The following is a 13,755-nucleotide window of genomic DNA, read 5'->3' as shown; positions in this document are numbered from 1 at the left end:
CTATTGCATTGGCTATGACTTTCAGAAGTATGACTGGAACCTTTGTCTGCTTGGGGTTTCACACTAAAATACCATATACTCGGTCGCTTAAACAATGGAAGTTCATTTCTAATACTTCTAGAGGCTAGGGAGTCCAAAATCAAGTTGCTGGCCAATTTGGTTCCTGGTGAGAGCTCTTCTCCTGGCTTACAAATGGCCACCTTTTGCTATGTCATCATATAGTGGAGGGAAAGAGCTCTGGTATTTCTTTCTCTTCTTGTAAGGACACTAGCCCTAGTAGATTAGGGTTCCACCCTTATGGTCTCATTAAACCTTTATCACAGGCCGGTCTCCAAATAGAGTCACATTGGGGGTCAGGGCCTCACCATATGAATTTTTGAGACATATTCAATTCATAATAGATAGTATTTCCAAATAACTGTCAAGGGTATTTTTTTCTCATTTTGTCTTTTTACCTATGTTTGATTTTTTAATGTTTACCTTTCTATGTATTTTAGGTAGAATTATAGGTTGTTCTCATAAATGGAAGGCACTTAAGCACTTGAATTCATCAAATTCATCATGTGTTTCAGTAGAAGTTACCAAATCTGAACCAGCACAGCTACTTTTAAATACCTTTATCCGAATAACCTCAATTTTCTCTCTCCTTATGCTATTCTCCTTGATTGGAAATCCATACTACCTGCAAATGGAAATCTGACATAAATCATTGGTAGAAAAGTCTTACTCATCCTTGACTAAAGACCAACATGCTGTAAATTTGCTTATTACATAAACTTCATGAAGAGTTGTCCAAATGCAGTCCTAGATACGAAATAGACACCCAAGTCTGCTTATGCATGGCTAAACAGATTGAATTTGAAAAGACTATAATAAATTTAAAAAAAAAAACAAAGAGTAGGGGAAGCAGGTTATTAAAACATGCAGTCTTCGTAGTTTGAGTAAACTACAAAAATTGCTAGTCTCTTACATTTTGGGTATCCCGGGAAAAGTCCAAGATCTAAAGCAAGAGTTGCTTGGACTGACTCCCGGCTCCACTTACTTACTAAATTGTGGGGCCTTGGGCAAATCAGTTACCGTAAGCCTCCATTTCCTCATTCATAAACACCCAATAGCATTTTTGGAATATGTGCTATTGTCTTGGCAAATATCAGGCTCTCAGCAAAGCAGTAGTCTTTATTACCTAAACGACACTTGTTTTCATATCCTAGGCTTCAAAGTTAGTAACCAATCAGGAGCAAAAAAATTACATTCCAGTTCTCCAAATCACACTGGTCACCTCTGAATAGAACACTGAGGGTCCCTCTCACGGGAAGCGGATGTAGCATCTTGAAATAGCTGAGTGCGACGCTGTGCGAAGGTGGGATTTCCGCCGCAACGACTCGAAAGTCTGCGGGACGGAGAAAACGAACCGGAACAGGTGGGAAGAACGCCAGCCTCCCAAGGAGGTATCCGGAAGCGCTCCAGAGAAGGCGGGGGGCGGGGGGACTACATTTCCCACAAGACCACGGGCCTAGGCGAGGGGCGGGCGTCGGGGACTACCGGACAGGCCTTGCCGGGCAATGCCAAGGTAAATCCCGGCAGTGCGGCTCAGAGGGAAGAGTCATTTACCCTCTGCGCTTAGATTTCTGCTAGTAATCCGCCTAACTCAAACCGAGCTGACAAAAAAAAAAAGGCCCTGGCGATTTGAGGATTTCCGCGCCCCAGGACCCCATCCCCCAAACCCATATTAGTCCCCCCACCCTGGGCCTGGGGGTTATTCCAAGTGCCTGAGGTAGCGAGGCTTTACGGTAGCAGGTGAAGGCCCACGTTACCCCGTTTTAGGGTTGACATTCCGTATTGGTTCCTCAATGCCCCCTCCCTCGACCCTGCCGCCCGTTAAATCAGGCTCAAGCTGAGCTGTGCCCGGCTCCCAGGAGGTGTTAGTGGTGGTGCTAGGGAAGGCGCCCTCCCTTCCCAGACCCAGTCTAGTGGCAGACAATCATCCCCCACTCCTTTGGTTAGATTACTTTCGAACGTTCTTAACTCCAGGCGGCTAAAGCTGTCGAGGAATTGCCGAAGAATTGCGGATCAAGTACTGCTAAACACTTTCATCCGAAGTCTCTAATTCTTTCATCTACCCTTGAGGGTGCTCTAAAACTGCCAATGGAGAGAGGCTAAGTAACTTGCTCTAGGTCACAGAACTCGAAGGGCAGAACATAAGGTTCGCACGGAGCCTTTCCAGACATAAAGCCCTTTGTGTCCCATCACCTTCCTCAAACCTTAACCTAAGAGGGCAGGAGGAGCTGTGGACCGCAGGGTCTTTTGCCCAAGCAGTACCTACGCTTTGGGCCCAGCCGCAGGATCTAATAACCCTGCGTTCCCTGTGCGCTCCCGGCTGCCCCGCTGCACTGGCACGGACGCGGCGGTGCGGCCTGTTCCAAACGCCGAGGACCCGGTCCGTGTCACTTCTCTCCCTTGCCTTCTCTGGCCCTACGCAAGGGACCGACAGCAGCGCGCGTCGTCGCCTTGGACGCTGGGCGGGTGGGTGGAGTCGGCTGCGCGGCGTCGGCGGCTGCAGCTAGTGGGTCCTTTAGTAGCTCCGGGGCGGGGCTGTGGGGAGGGCGCGGACAGACCCACGGACCCCGCCGGGATGGGGAGTGTGGCTGCTCCGCCAGGGTCCTGCGGGTGGGAGAGCGGCTCCGCGACCGCTGGTGGCCGGAGCCCCTCTGTGTTGTGCTAGAGATGCTCTTCCTCTCGGTGAGTTGTTTTTCTGTCTGCGCGCGCTTGGCTTCTCGGCCTAGGTCACGCCCCGGGGAGGAGGAAGGAGCTGGGCCGCCTCAGTCTGTGTGGCCTGGATAGGGCAGGGCCACGGGGAACTGACCAGCTGCGTGGGCCTCCTCCCTCTGGGCATGTTGATCCGCGGCTGCGCTCCATGTTCCAGTTTCATGCAGGCTCCTGGGAAAGCTGGTGCTGCTGCTGCCTGATTCCAGCCGACAGATCTTGGGACCGGGACCGGGGCCGGCGCTGGCGGCTGGAGATGGCGGACACGAGATCCGTGCACGAAACCAGGTTTGAAGCGGCGGTGAAGGTGATCCAGAGTTTGCCGAAAAATGGTAAGTGCGCTGGGGCCGCTCTAAAGAAGCCTCCTGCAGAGGCCCGCGGCCCCAGCTTCGGAACCTCAGCTCCTTTAACCTTATTTCTGTTTGTAGTCTTGCTGATTTAACCTACTTCGTTTCTGCGTTTTAAAGGAATGTAGTCGAAGGCGAGGTAAAGAATATGAGTTGATTACCTGCTCATCTTTTCAAGCAAGAGACAAATATGTTATCCAGATTTGAGTAGATTTTATTGTTGAAAACAAAAGTCTGCCGCTTTATGACTGCGGATTTGGGTACGTTAAAAAAAACAAAACAACAACAACAACTGGGATGGGTAGTATGCCTTGTGCGCATACTCATAAACTGTACTATTTAAACCTTCCAGAAACTTTTGATTTGAAGGAAGAGAAATGAAAGAACAGCCATATTCATTTGTAAAAGGATTTAATAAATATATATATTTGGTACTTTTTTCTGTGTATGCTATTTTCTTTACAGTAGTGTTCTCTTTCTTATACTTATATTGGGCCTTCCTTGCAGTTTAGGAGAAAAGTCATTTCTCAGGCTATCTTCAAGATTTTTCGTTTTATGCTTGGTTTTCAGTAGTTTGACTGTGATGTGGCCAGGTGTGGTTTTCTTCAAATTTCCCCGGGTTTGGAATTTACAAAGTTTTTTGAATTTGTAATTATGCGTTGGACCAATGTTGGGAAGTGTAAACCCGTTACACAAGGTTTTTTTTTTCCCCCCTGTGGAAAGGTTTGGCCAGGAGGACTTTTGTCTTTTACTTCATGTCTTTCTGCATTATATGAATTATTTTCCGCAATAAACTTGTATTTTTAAATAATACGTTTAAGCACTGTGACTGTGCCAAGTGTAAAACTCACTGAATACTTCATTAACATATTATTATAGTACTTAATATGTTCTAATGAATTGATTTTAATTAATCATCAGTTGGCTTGGTAATGAATATTCGACATCACTTAATAAAAATTCATGAAGTGCAGATTCAAAGGGTTTTGAAAACAAATAGACACAAAATATTATTCCTTCTGTAATCTCAAACATGGAACTGGAAGAGGTCATAGGAGGGGGATGAAAGATAAGAATAAATGAACAACATCTAAAGAAATAATATAGGAACTTATTTAGCTACTGATTTTTAAATGCCTGATTAAGAGAGTTTATAGAAAGGCATCACTCTAAGAGTTTTACATAAGTTGTATCTTTATCCTTTTCCTAAATCACACACTTTTGTAATTTTTTGAGAGTTGTTAAAGGTAGAACTTACGTCTCTAGTCTACTATCTTTGTTGATGGATATTTTGAATTAAACCCAGGTAAACATAAACTGTATTTACATAACACTTGAAGCTATCGCAAGGTTAAGGTACCCTGGCAAATGGCTCCTTTGTTAGATGATATTCAGCATACTGTTATCCCCTGATATTAAATTGATATTAATTAAAGCTAGAAGTCTTATTATAATGAATTATTTTTATAATAGTAGTTTCTAATTGGTGTGATCTGCTCTGGACTATTTTGCAAAGAGTAAGATCTTACAGTTTTTTTTCTTCCTTGTTGCTTAATCTTTATTTAAGGTCTAAGTTATAATGAATGCTGTAGCATTGATGTTTGTTTTGCCCTTGGCCTTTACATATTTAAATTCTTAGATAACATTTTTTTTTATTTATTTTTTTAATGTTTTATTTATTTCTAGGAGAGGGAGAGACAGCGTGAGCAGGGGAGGGTCAGAGAGAGAGGGAGTCACAGACTGAAACAGGCTGCAGGCTCTGAGCCGGCAGTCAGCACAGAGCCCGACGCGGGGCTCGAACCCACGAACCGCGAGATCGTGACCTAAGCGAAAGTCAGACGCTTAACCAACTAAGCCACCCAGGCGCCCCTCTTAGATAACATTTTAAATACATATATCAAATATGTTATGCATGAGCAAGAACCTTGAGGACAGATTATACATTATCTAATGTTTTACGCACAGAGTATATTCAATACGTTATCAGTTTTTGCTGTAATCTATTCTAATGTATATATCACTTACCTTAACAAATAGACTTTCTTATTTAATTTTTTTTTAATGTTTTTATTTATTTTTAGAGAGAGAGAGAGAGAGAGAGACAGCGTGAGCAGGGGAGGGTCAGAGAGAGAGAGGGAGACACAATCTGAAATAGGCTCCAGGCTCTGAGCTAGTCAGCACAGAGTCCAACGCAGGGCTCAAACCCATGAACCATGAGATCATGACCAGAGTTGAAGTCGGACGCTTAACCAATTGAGCCACCCAGGCACCCCAAATTTTTAAAGATTTTTATTTTATTTTTTTAAGGAGAGATAGTGCAAGTTGGGGAGAGGGACAGAGGGAGAGTGAGAGCGAGAATCTTGAGAATCTTAAGCAGGCTCCACACTTAGAACAGAGCCTGACTCAGGGTTCAATCCCAGGACCGTGGGATCATGACCTGGACTGATATCAAGAGCAGATGCTCAACCTACTGAGCCACCCAGGAACCCCAACAAATGAACTTTAAATCTCATTTTGACTTGGGACGCCTGGGTGGGTCAATTGGTTGGGCAGCCATCTCTTAATTTTGGCTTGGGTTGAGCCCTGTGTCAGGCTCTGCACTCAGAGTGCTGGAGCCTGCTTTAGATTCTTTCTTTCTATCCAAATAAATGAACATTAAAAACAAATTTTTAATCTTATTTTGACTCACTAAAGATATTTTGATATGAGGCTGTTGATGTTTTAAATTTAGATTTGTGTTATTTAAATAGGCAACCATTTAAATAAATTTTTTTTCAATTAAAACTTTATTTCAAAGCTTAAAAAAGTACGTAACCCTTTTAACTGTAATTTTCCTTTTTTTAATCTCTTATATAAAGGAGGACAATATTATTGAAATAATACATCTAATAGAGACTCCTAAAGGAGCATATATTATGTAGATAATAGTTACTGTGATTTTGTAATTAATTATTCATTCCTGGCAAACCTGAAACACCAGCTCTCAGCTTATCTGTTTTGTAATTTTCACAATGTTTATAAACTACTAGTTTTTGATTACTACATGTTATGTGTTTATTATGCAATCTAGAAAGTTTTTAAAATATCTTTTTATAGTTTTAATTTGTATTTTATAATAATTTTGATATAAAAGTAATATACAAACACTCTGAATGTAAGAAATTTTAAAACACAAATAAGCAAGAAGGAAAATAATCTGTATACTTACTATCCAGAGATATCTTCTTTAACATTTTGATGTGTTTCCTTCTATTCTGCTTTTTATGTGCCCAAAAACTTACTTTGCAAAAATGGATTGTACTGAATATGCTATTTTTAAATTACTGTTATTTTCTTACTTTATAGTAGATTGTGAAACTTTTTTCAGTTGTTTATATTTTCATACCATATAATGTTTAAGGGCTGTAGTTATAAATGATCATGCTGTATATATGTATCAATACGATTTAGTCAATTATTTATTATAAAACATTTGTATCCCAATTTTTCTCTGTTATTAAGTATTGCAGCTTAGAGCACTCATTCATACAACTTGAAATTTTAACAAAAAAGGTTACAGATATGCTATAGACATATATGAAGATTGATGTGATTATCAAAGAAATTGATATATCCAAAATTACAGAGGTAAGCAGTGAGAAATCTCTTTTATCTTGGATTCTTTTTCTACTACAGCAGACACTGGTTCACTTTAGCCAGACTTCCTTATCCACCGAGAAATTGAAATTTGGCCAAGAGGAGTTGAATTTCTTAATGTTGAAGTTTTGTTAAGCAGAGTGTACATTTTTTAAAGTCAAAGGAGTAAAGCAACTGATGGAGCCATAACGTTTGTTTCTATAAGACAGAAGTAAATGATTGTACTATTAATGAAATTTTTAAAAATCACTATTAGTATAGCTAAGCTGATTTATACCCTTATTATCTATTGAGTTCTCCATGTGATCTGTATTTAATATGTCTCCAATAGGTTCATTTCAGCCAACAAATGAAATGATGCTCAAATTCTATAGCTTCTATAAGCAGGCAACTGAAGGACCCTGTAAACTGTCAAGGCCTGGATTCTGGGATCCTATTGGAAGATATAAATGGTAATTTTATATAGAGGCCTATGAAATAAATTTCATTTTAATGATATAATTATCATATGACTTATTTATGTGGTTATGTGTTATTCTGTGCATAAACTGTTCTAACATACTGGATCTAGGTTTTATCCTCCCATCTGCTTTTAACATAACTTCACACAAATAGAAAAGTCTTGGGGAAGAGAGAAAAACAATAAAACCCAACAGGGTAGGTACATCAAAGATCAAAAACCATTTTCAGTTAGTCTTTCCTTTTCATTTTATTATACCAAGAGCAACTCCTGAATTCAGTTAAACAAACAAACTCTCCTGACTCTTTTACCTGCCAGGAAAAATAATGACTTTACTTGTCAAATGATACTGTTTGCTTTGAATCTTTAGATGATAAGTAACTAGGAATATGACTAAGATACTACTGGGCTTTTTATATAAGCTGTTACTCCTTCTCACTGTACTTGAGTAGAAATTTGGTTTGATTTTTTTTTTCTGAAATTTGATTTTTAGTGTATTTAAGAAAATCATAAAATATCCAGAGCTATCTCTGTAACACAAACTATATATTATGAACAGAGTGTGCTAATTGGTGAGGCATGCCTTAAGAGCCACACATTTTGATGCCTAAATTTCTTTACCCTGAATTGGCAAAAATTTTAGGCAAAAATTTCAAAGGACTACAGCAAAACTATGGTTTGTGAGCATGATTTGTCCTGGAAACATGCTTCTAATCCAAAGCATTTGTATATCGAAGCGAATTTCAAGAACTATTGGCTCAGTTGTGATCATGTGATGTTCAGCGTCACGTACTACTCATATTGCAAGACATCATTCATTTATCAAATTAAAATTTATTAGAAATGATTGCTCATCTTGTGGAACACCCACTGAACAAGTTATTCACAATCCAAGGTTTTGCTGTATTCTCATTGTCTAGGGACTTAAAAGTTGCCTGTTCCTCACATTTTTGTTTTTTTAGAAGTAGGAAACCATTTCTGTTTTTCAAGTGTATGTGTTAATATGTTAGACTCTTATTTAAATTAATGGAAACTTTTAACCCAAACTGTTCATTTGAAACATGGTTGTGATAGTTCATTTAATATAGTCTTCTAAAATGTTCCTTTCTGTCACTGCTCTTTATAATAGAAAACTTCTGAAGAGTTCATAGCAAATATTTATCAATAATCTATAGTATCTGCTCTATAGTGTGTATAATATTGTTTATATAGTCTATAATCTATAGATGGGCTATATGTTTACTAATTTTAAATACTACATAATTTGACAGTTTATTTACTCTGATATTGTGGTACATTTAAAGAGATCCTTTGGAAACCTAATATCTTTGCATAGGCTTTAAGTAGAGAGCCTGTTTCAATGTCCAATAGCATTTACTATAAATTGTATTTTGCGAAATTGTAAAAAAGATGTCTTTTGTTATTTGGATATTTTCATTTTTAGGGATGCTTGGAGTTCACTGGGTGATATGACCAAAGAGGAAGCCATGATTGCATATGTTGAAGAAATGAAAAAGGTAGGGGAAATCGCAGTAGAAAATATACAGAGCAAGTGTAATTTAATTTTGTTATCAGGCAAATTAGTTGCTTTAAGGAACAAGGAGATTATAATATGTTAGAATATAAAACCCAAGTTATTGAATTTATTAAGGCTTTATCTGTCTCATCAGAGTTCATCTTAAGGTACATGATTTTTACATAAGATCACATTATGGTGATGTGATTTTCTTTCTTCATGTTCTCTACGTTTCTTCACAGTCAACTTCTACAGAAAGTATAGAAATAGGAGTCTTTTAAAATATTGAAGTCCCTTCCTTGGGAATCTGGGAAGTACCTGGGCTGTCTTGAAAGCATTTCTGCTTTGGAACTTTTTATTTAGAAGAAATAGTTAACCCTGCCCATCAGTGTTCTCATCAAGTTTTGACTCACAAGTTGAGATATTCCCATCCCTGGACTTCTTAGTAACATGCATATTTCTGTGAATGTAGATGTCATTCGGAAGCAGAATAAGATAAGGATGGTTTTAATTTCTCTGGTAATTAGTAAGGAGGGTATCCGTTGCTAACTTTAAAGTCTGTTCAAGGGATTGTTTTGAGCAAATTTATGAATAAATCATGGATTTAGAAGATAATCTTAATGTCTTTTAAAGGACCATTTTTAAAAATGTTTTGGTTTTTTGTAATGTTTTATTTATTTTTGAGAGAGAGACAGACGGCGTGAGCAGGGGAGGGTCAGAGAGAGAGGGAGACACAGGATCCAAGACAGGCACCAGGCTCCGAGCTGTCAGCACAGAGCCCAATGCAGGGCTTGAACCCACAAACCGGGAGATCACGACCTGAGCCGAAGCCAGACGCTCAACCGACTGAACCACTCAGGCACCCCATTTAGCGGACCATTTTTATATTGAAACTAGATCAGAAGTTGTGAGATTTAGGTTTGTAATTTTAAATAAACTGTCTTTAAACATAAAGAAAGTCTTTAAAAAGGAATATTCTTTTGCCAGATGATTCGACATTGTTAGTAGTTCCTGTTTGGTCAATTCAGACTCATCTGTTTCATTTTGTTTCAATAGCTTTCATACTAAAAACTGTGCTCTTTGTTACATTTTCATAATTTTTATTTACCTTTGTTTATCTATAACAAGACAGAGTTTAGTCCTTTTGGCCATTAACCTTATCGGTAATACAACAGGAGCCTTTCAAAAGCAGAAAGAGAAAGAAAATATAATGCCTTTTTGGTGTGGTAATTATTCCTTTTCTTTTAAATATCATAATTTTAAGGACACGTTTTATAATGTAAAGTTAAATTGACACATTAGGTAAAATTTACCCATTTTTCCTGTCCAATTTGATTAATTAATGATGTAGCCACAGTTTAAAGTGGGAGGGAGATGGATTTAAACTATACTGCTGCCTTTTACTTGTCTTAGGATACTCCCATTGTGCCTGTAGATTTCTGTAACTACTTCTCTAATTAAAAGAATATGCCAACTATATACTTTCAGACCTTTAAAATTTCATTTTTCATATGGTGAATGTAATACAATTTATAGTAAACCTTTAGAGGTAAATCTAAAAATGGTAGGATACCCATTGATTGAAAATTTGATTAGCCTTTTAAAGTCTTTTCAGAGTTTTGCTTTGTGGACATTATTAGGTAAAATTGCATTTTCTAAATTTTTTTAAAAATGTTTTATTTATTTCTGAGAGAGAGAGAGAGACAGTGTGAGCCGGGGAGGGTCAAAGAAAGAGGGAGATACAGAATCTGAAACAGGCTCCAGGAGAGAGAGGGAGAGAGAGAGACAGAGACAGAGACAGTGTGAGCCGGGGAGGGTCAAAGAAAGAGGGAGATACAGAATCTGAAACAGGCTCCAGGCTCTGAGCTGGCAGTCAGCACAGAGCCCGATGCGGGGCTCGAACCCAAGAACTATGAGCCGAAGTCGGAGGCTTAACCATCTGAGCCACCCAGGCACCCCAAATTGCATCTTCTAAATAATGACATAGGAGGGGGAGCCTGGCTGGCTCTATCGTTAGAGCATCCAACTCTTGATCTGGAGGTTGTGAATTCCAGCTTCATGTTTGGTGTAGAGATTACTTAAAATATAATAGGTGGTGTGGGATAGTACATTATCCCCAAATTTTGATTAATTTGATTACTGAATTTGGGACTTTTTCTAATTGCAATAATTTACTAACTGAAGCAGTTGTTAAATTGTATTTGTAAATGCAGTTCACTGTATTACTGCTCTTCAGAATTACTTTTTTATTTTTTATTTTTTTAAAGAAACTTTTTTTTTGAGAGAGAGAGCATGCAAGTGGGATAGAGGGAGAAAGAATGAATCTTAAAAAAATTTTTTTAATGTTTACTTATTTTTGAGAGAAACAGAGACAGCAACAGAGACAGAGTGAGGAGGTGAGGGGCAGAGAGAGAGGGAGACAAAGAATCCAAAGCAGGGTCCGAAGTGGTCTCCCTGCTTCGGGAGATCCTGGGAACTGCGAGATCATGACCTGAGCTGAAGTAGGATGCTCAACGGACTGAGCCACCCAGGTGCCCCGAGAGAATGAATCTTAAGCAGGCTCTACACTCAGTGCAGAGCCTGACATGGGGCTTGATCCCACAACCCTGGGATTGTAACCTGAGTCGAAATCAAGAGTCAGACACTTAACCTACTGAGCCACCTAGACACCCCTGGAATTATTCTTTTAGTATAAATCTCATTCTATGCCCTTGCATTCAAGTGTTAAGGTACCTCATCAATTTAATTTACATCTTATAATAGATAATATTTAATGGAAATTTGTTTTTTATAATTTATAAAACTGTCCAGTGAAATATTGAAAGGATTGCTAGAATCAAAAATTCTTTTTGTTCTTAATTTTTAAAAATTTTGTAACATTTATTTATTTTTGAGAGAGGGAGACAGAGCGTGAGCAGGGGAAGTGGAGAGAGAGAGAGAGGGAGACACAGAATCTGAAGCAGCCTCCAAGCTCTGAGCTGTCAGCACAGAGCCTGACACAGGGCTTAAACTCATGGACTGTGAGGCCATGACCTGTGCCGATATACAATGCTTAACTGAATGAGCCATCCAGGTGCCCCTTTTTTCTTAAAGTTTTTAAATGTTTATTTATTTTTGAGAGAGAGATACTGTGTGTTAGGGTGCCCCTGGAATAAAAAATTATTTTAAAATAATTTAATAGGGGGATGCCTGGGTAACTCAGTCAGTTAAGCATCCTACTCTTGATTTCGGGTCAGGTCATGATCTCAGGATCTTCAAATCGAGCCCTGCATTGGTCGCTGTGCTGAGCCTGGAACTTGCTTAAGAATCTCTCTCTTCTTCTTTCACTGCCCTTCCCTTGCTTATGCTCTTTTTTAGGGGCGCCCAGGTGGCTCAGTCGGTTAAGCATCTGACTTTGGCTCGGTTCATGATCTCATGGTTCTTGGGTTCAAGCCCGCGTTGGGCTCTGTGCTGACAGGTCAGTGCCTGGAGGCTCAGCCTGTTTCTGATTCCGTATCTCCCTCTCTCTCTGATCCTCCCCTGTTCACACTGTGTGTGTGTCCCTCTCTCTCAGAAATAAATAAAACATTTAAAAAAAATTTTTTAATTGTTCTTAATTAATAAAATGATTTAATAGAATTTTAGCTTTGAAGGATCAGAATAACTAATGTGGTTTGTGGGAAATAATCCTTATTTCTTTAAATAAGGTTATTTTGTTTCATAATCAAAAGGAAATGTAAAATTCTATTTTCTGTACAAATTTTACAGGCTTTATTTTTTTTTTTGAGATTATATTTTTAAGTAATCTCTACACCCAATGTAGGGCTTGAACTTAACAACCCCAAGATCAAGAGTCACATGCTCTACCTACCAAGCCAGCCAGCTGCCCCCAAATTTTGCAGGCTATCTTATGAGGATTTCTGGATAATTCAGCCAGAACTTGAATAATATGCATTATGTTTGTTGGACTTAAGGAGAGATCAGTGTACTCAACACTGGCTGCATGTTGGAGTCACTGGGGGACTTGTTTTTTTTTTTTTTTAAAAAAAAAAAAGCCCCAGCATAACCACAGGCTAATTATTTCAAGAATTTCTAAGAGGATGGGATAATCGGTGTACTAGAGGGAGGATTATTATAACACAGTCTCATAAAGGATGGAACCTGAAAGTTACTATGGTTGAGGGTCTGGTCCGAAGGTCTATAAGCCCAAAACATTAGCTTACTCTATTCAAGGCTTGACTGACGATAACCATCTTTTGGAGATTTAGAGAAAAACTAGAATGCTAATTTCTTCCTTCCTTCCTTCCTTCCTTCCTTCCTTCCTTCCTTCCTTCCTTCCTTCCTTTCTTTTTCCAGATTGCTAATTTCTTTATTAGAGTGGGTGATATACTCTTCTAGTGCGCAGCATACTCAAGATTGAGATACAAGACACTCCTCAAAATTTCAGAGGCACTTGGGAAACTGGATTAGCGATACTAAGATTATTGAACAGAGAGAACACTGAGATTTGGATGGCTTTAAAAGATATGTTCATCTGACCCAAAAAAAAACATTAAAAACCTGAGGAATTTAATCTTCGCATTACAGTATAGTACCTTAACAGAATATTTTCATCATATAGAGATGATGTTTCTGGGGCATCTGGTTGGCTCAGTTGGTTGGTCTGACTCTTGATTTTGGCCCAGGTCATAATTCCCAGGTCATGGGATTAAGCCACAAGTCGGAGCCTCAGCATGGAGCCCACTTGAAATTCTATCTTTTCCCCTCTCTCTCTGGCCTTCCCCACCTCTCAAGAAAAAAGAGAAAGAAATGATGTTTCTTACCAGGAAATGTGCTAGAGAAACCTAGAATAATTATTGTATTTGAATGCTGCTTTTCTTTCTTTTTTTTTAATGTTTATTTTTGAGAGAGAGAAAGAGCACGCCATGTGCATGTGTGTGCAAATGGGGGAGGGGCAGAGAGAGAGGGGGACAGAGGATCCAAAGCTGGATGCTGCTTTTCTGCAGTTCATGCAGCTCACCAAATATTTCTCATTTGGATAGGTTACAATCCAT

At 39.0% G+C, this 13,755-nt stretch overlaps 1 protein-coding gene across 10 annotated transcripts in view; it reads left to right on the top strand.

The window, feature by feature from the left end:
- The first annotated feature begins 1,408 nt into the window (after window positions 1–1,408).
- Window positions 1,409–13,755, top strand: part of ACBD5 (acyl-CoA binding domain containing 5) — a 48,107-nt gene continuing 35,760 nt past the window's right edge. For 3 of the 10 annotated variants that reach the window (XM_077772434.1, XM_077772433.1, XM_077772431.1), the window contains exons 1-4: window positions 2,589–2,739; window positions 2,934–3,095; window positions 7,078–7,198; window positions 8,651–8,723. In XM_077772434.1, coding sequence (XP_077628560.1) covers window positions 3,020–3,095; window positions 7,078–7,198; window positions 8,651–8,723 — 270 coding nt within the window. In that variant the 5' untranslated portion in view covers window positions 2,589–2,739; window positions 2,934–3,019. Of the gene's footprint in view, window positions 1,421–1,530; window positions 1,571–2,588; window positions 2,740–2,923; window positions 3,096–7,077; window positions 7,199–8,650; window positions 8,724–13,755 lie in introns of those variants that run through there. The other 7 variants (XM_077772429.1, XM_077772426.1, XM_077772425.1 and 4 more) reach the window with 5 other exon arrangements.

The sequence above is a fragment of the Crocuta crocuta genome, unplaced genomic scaffold, assembly GCF_008692635.1.
Source record: "Crocuta crocuta isolate KB4526 unplaced genomic scaffold, BGI_CrCroc_1.0 scaffold96, whole genome shotgun sequence".
Classification (NCBI taxonomy): domain Eukaryota; kingdom Metazoa; phylum Chordata; class Mammalia; order Carnivora; family Hyaenidae; genus Crocuta; species Crocuta crocuta.
Note: the sequence above shows the minus strand (reverse complement) of the source record. Positions and strands in the feature narration are given on the sequence as shown.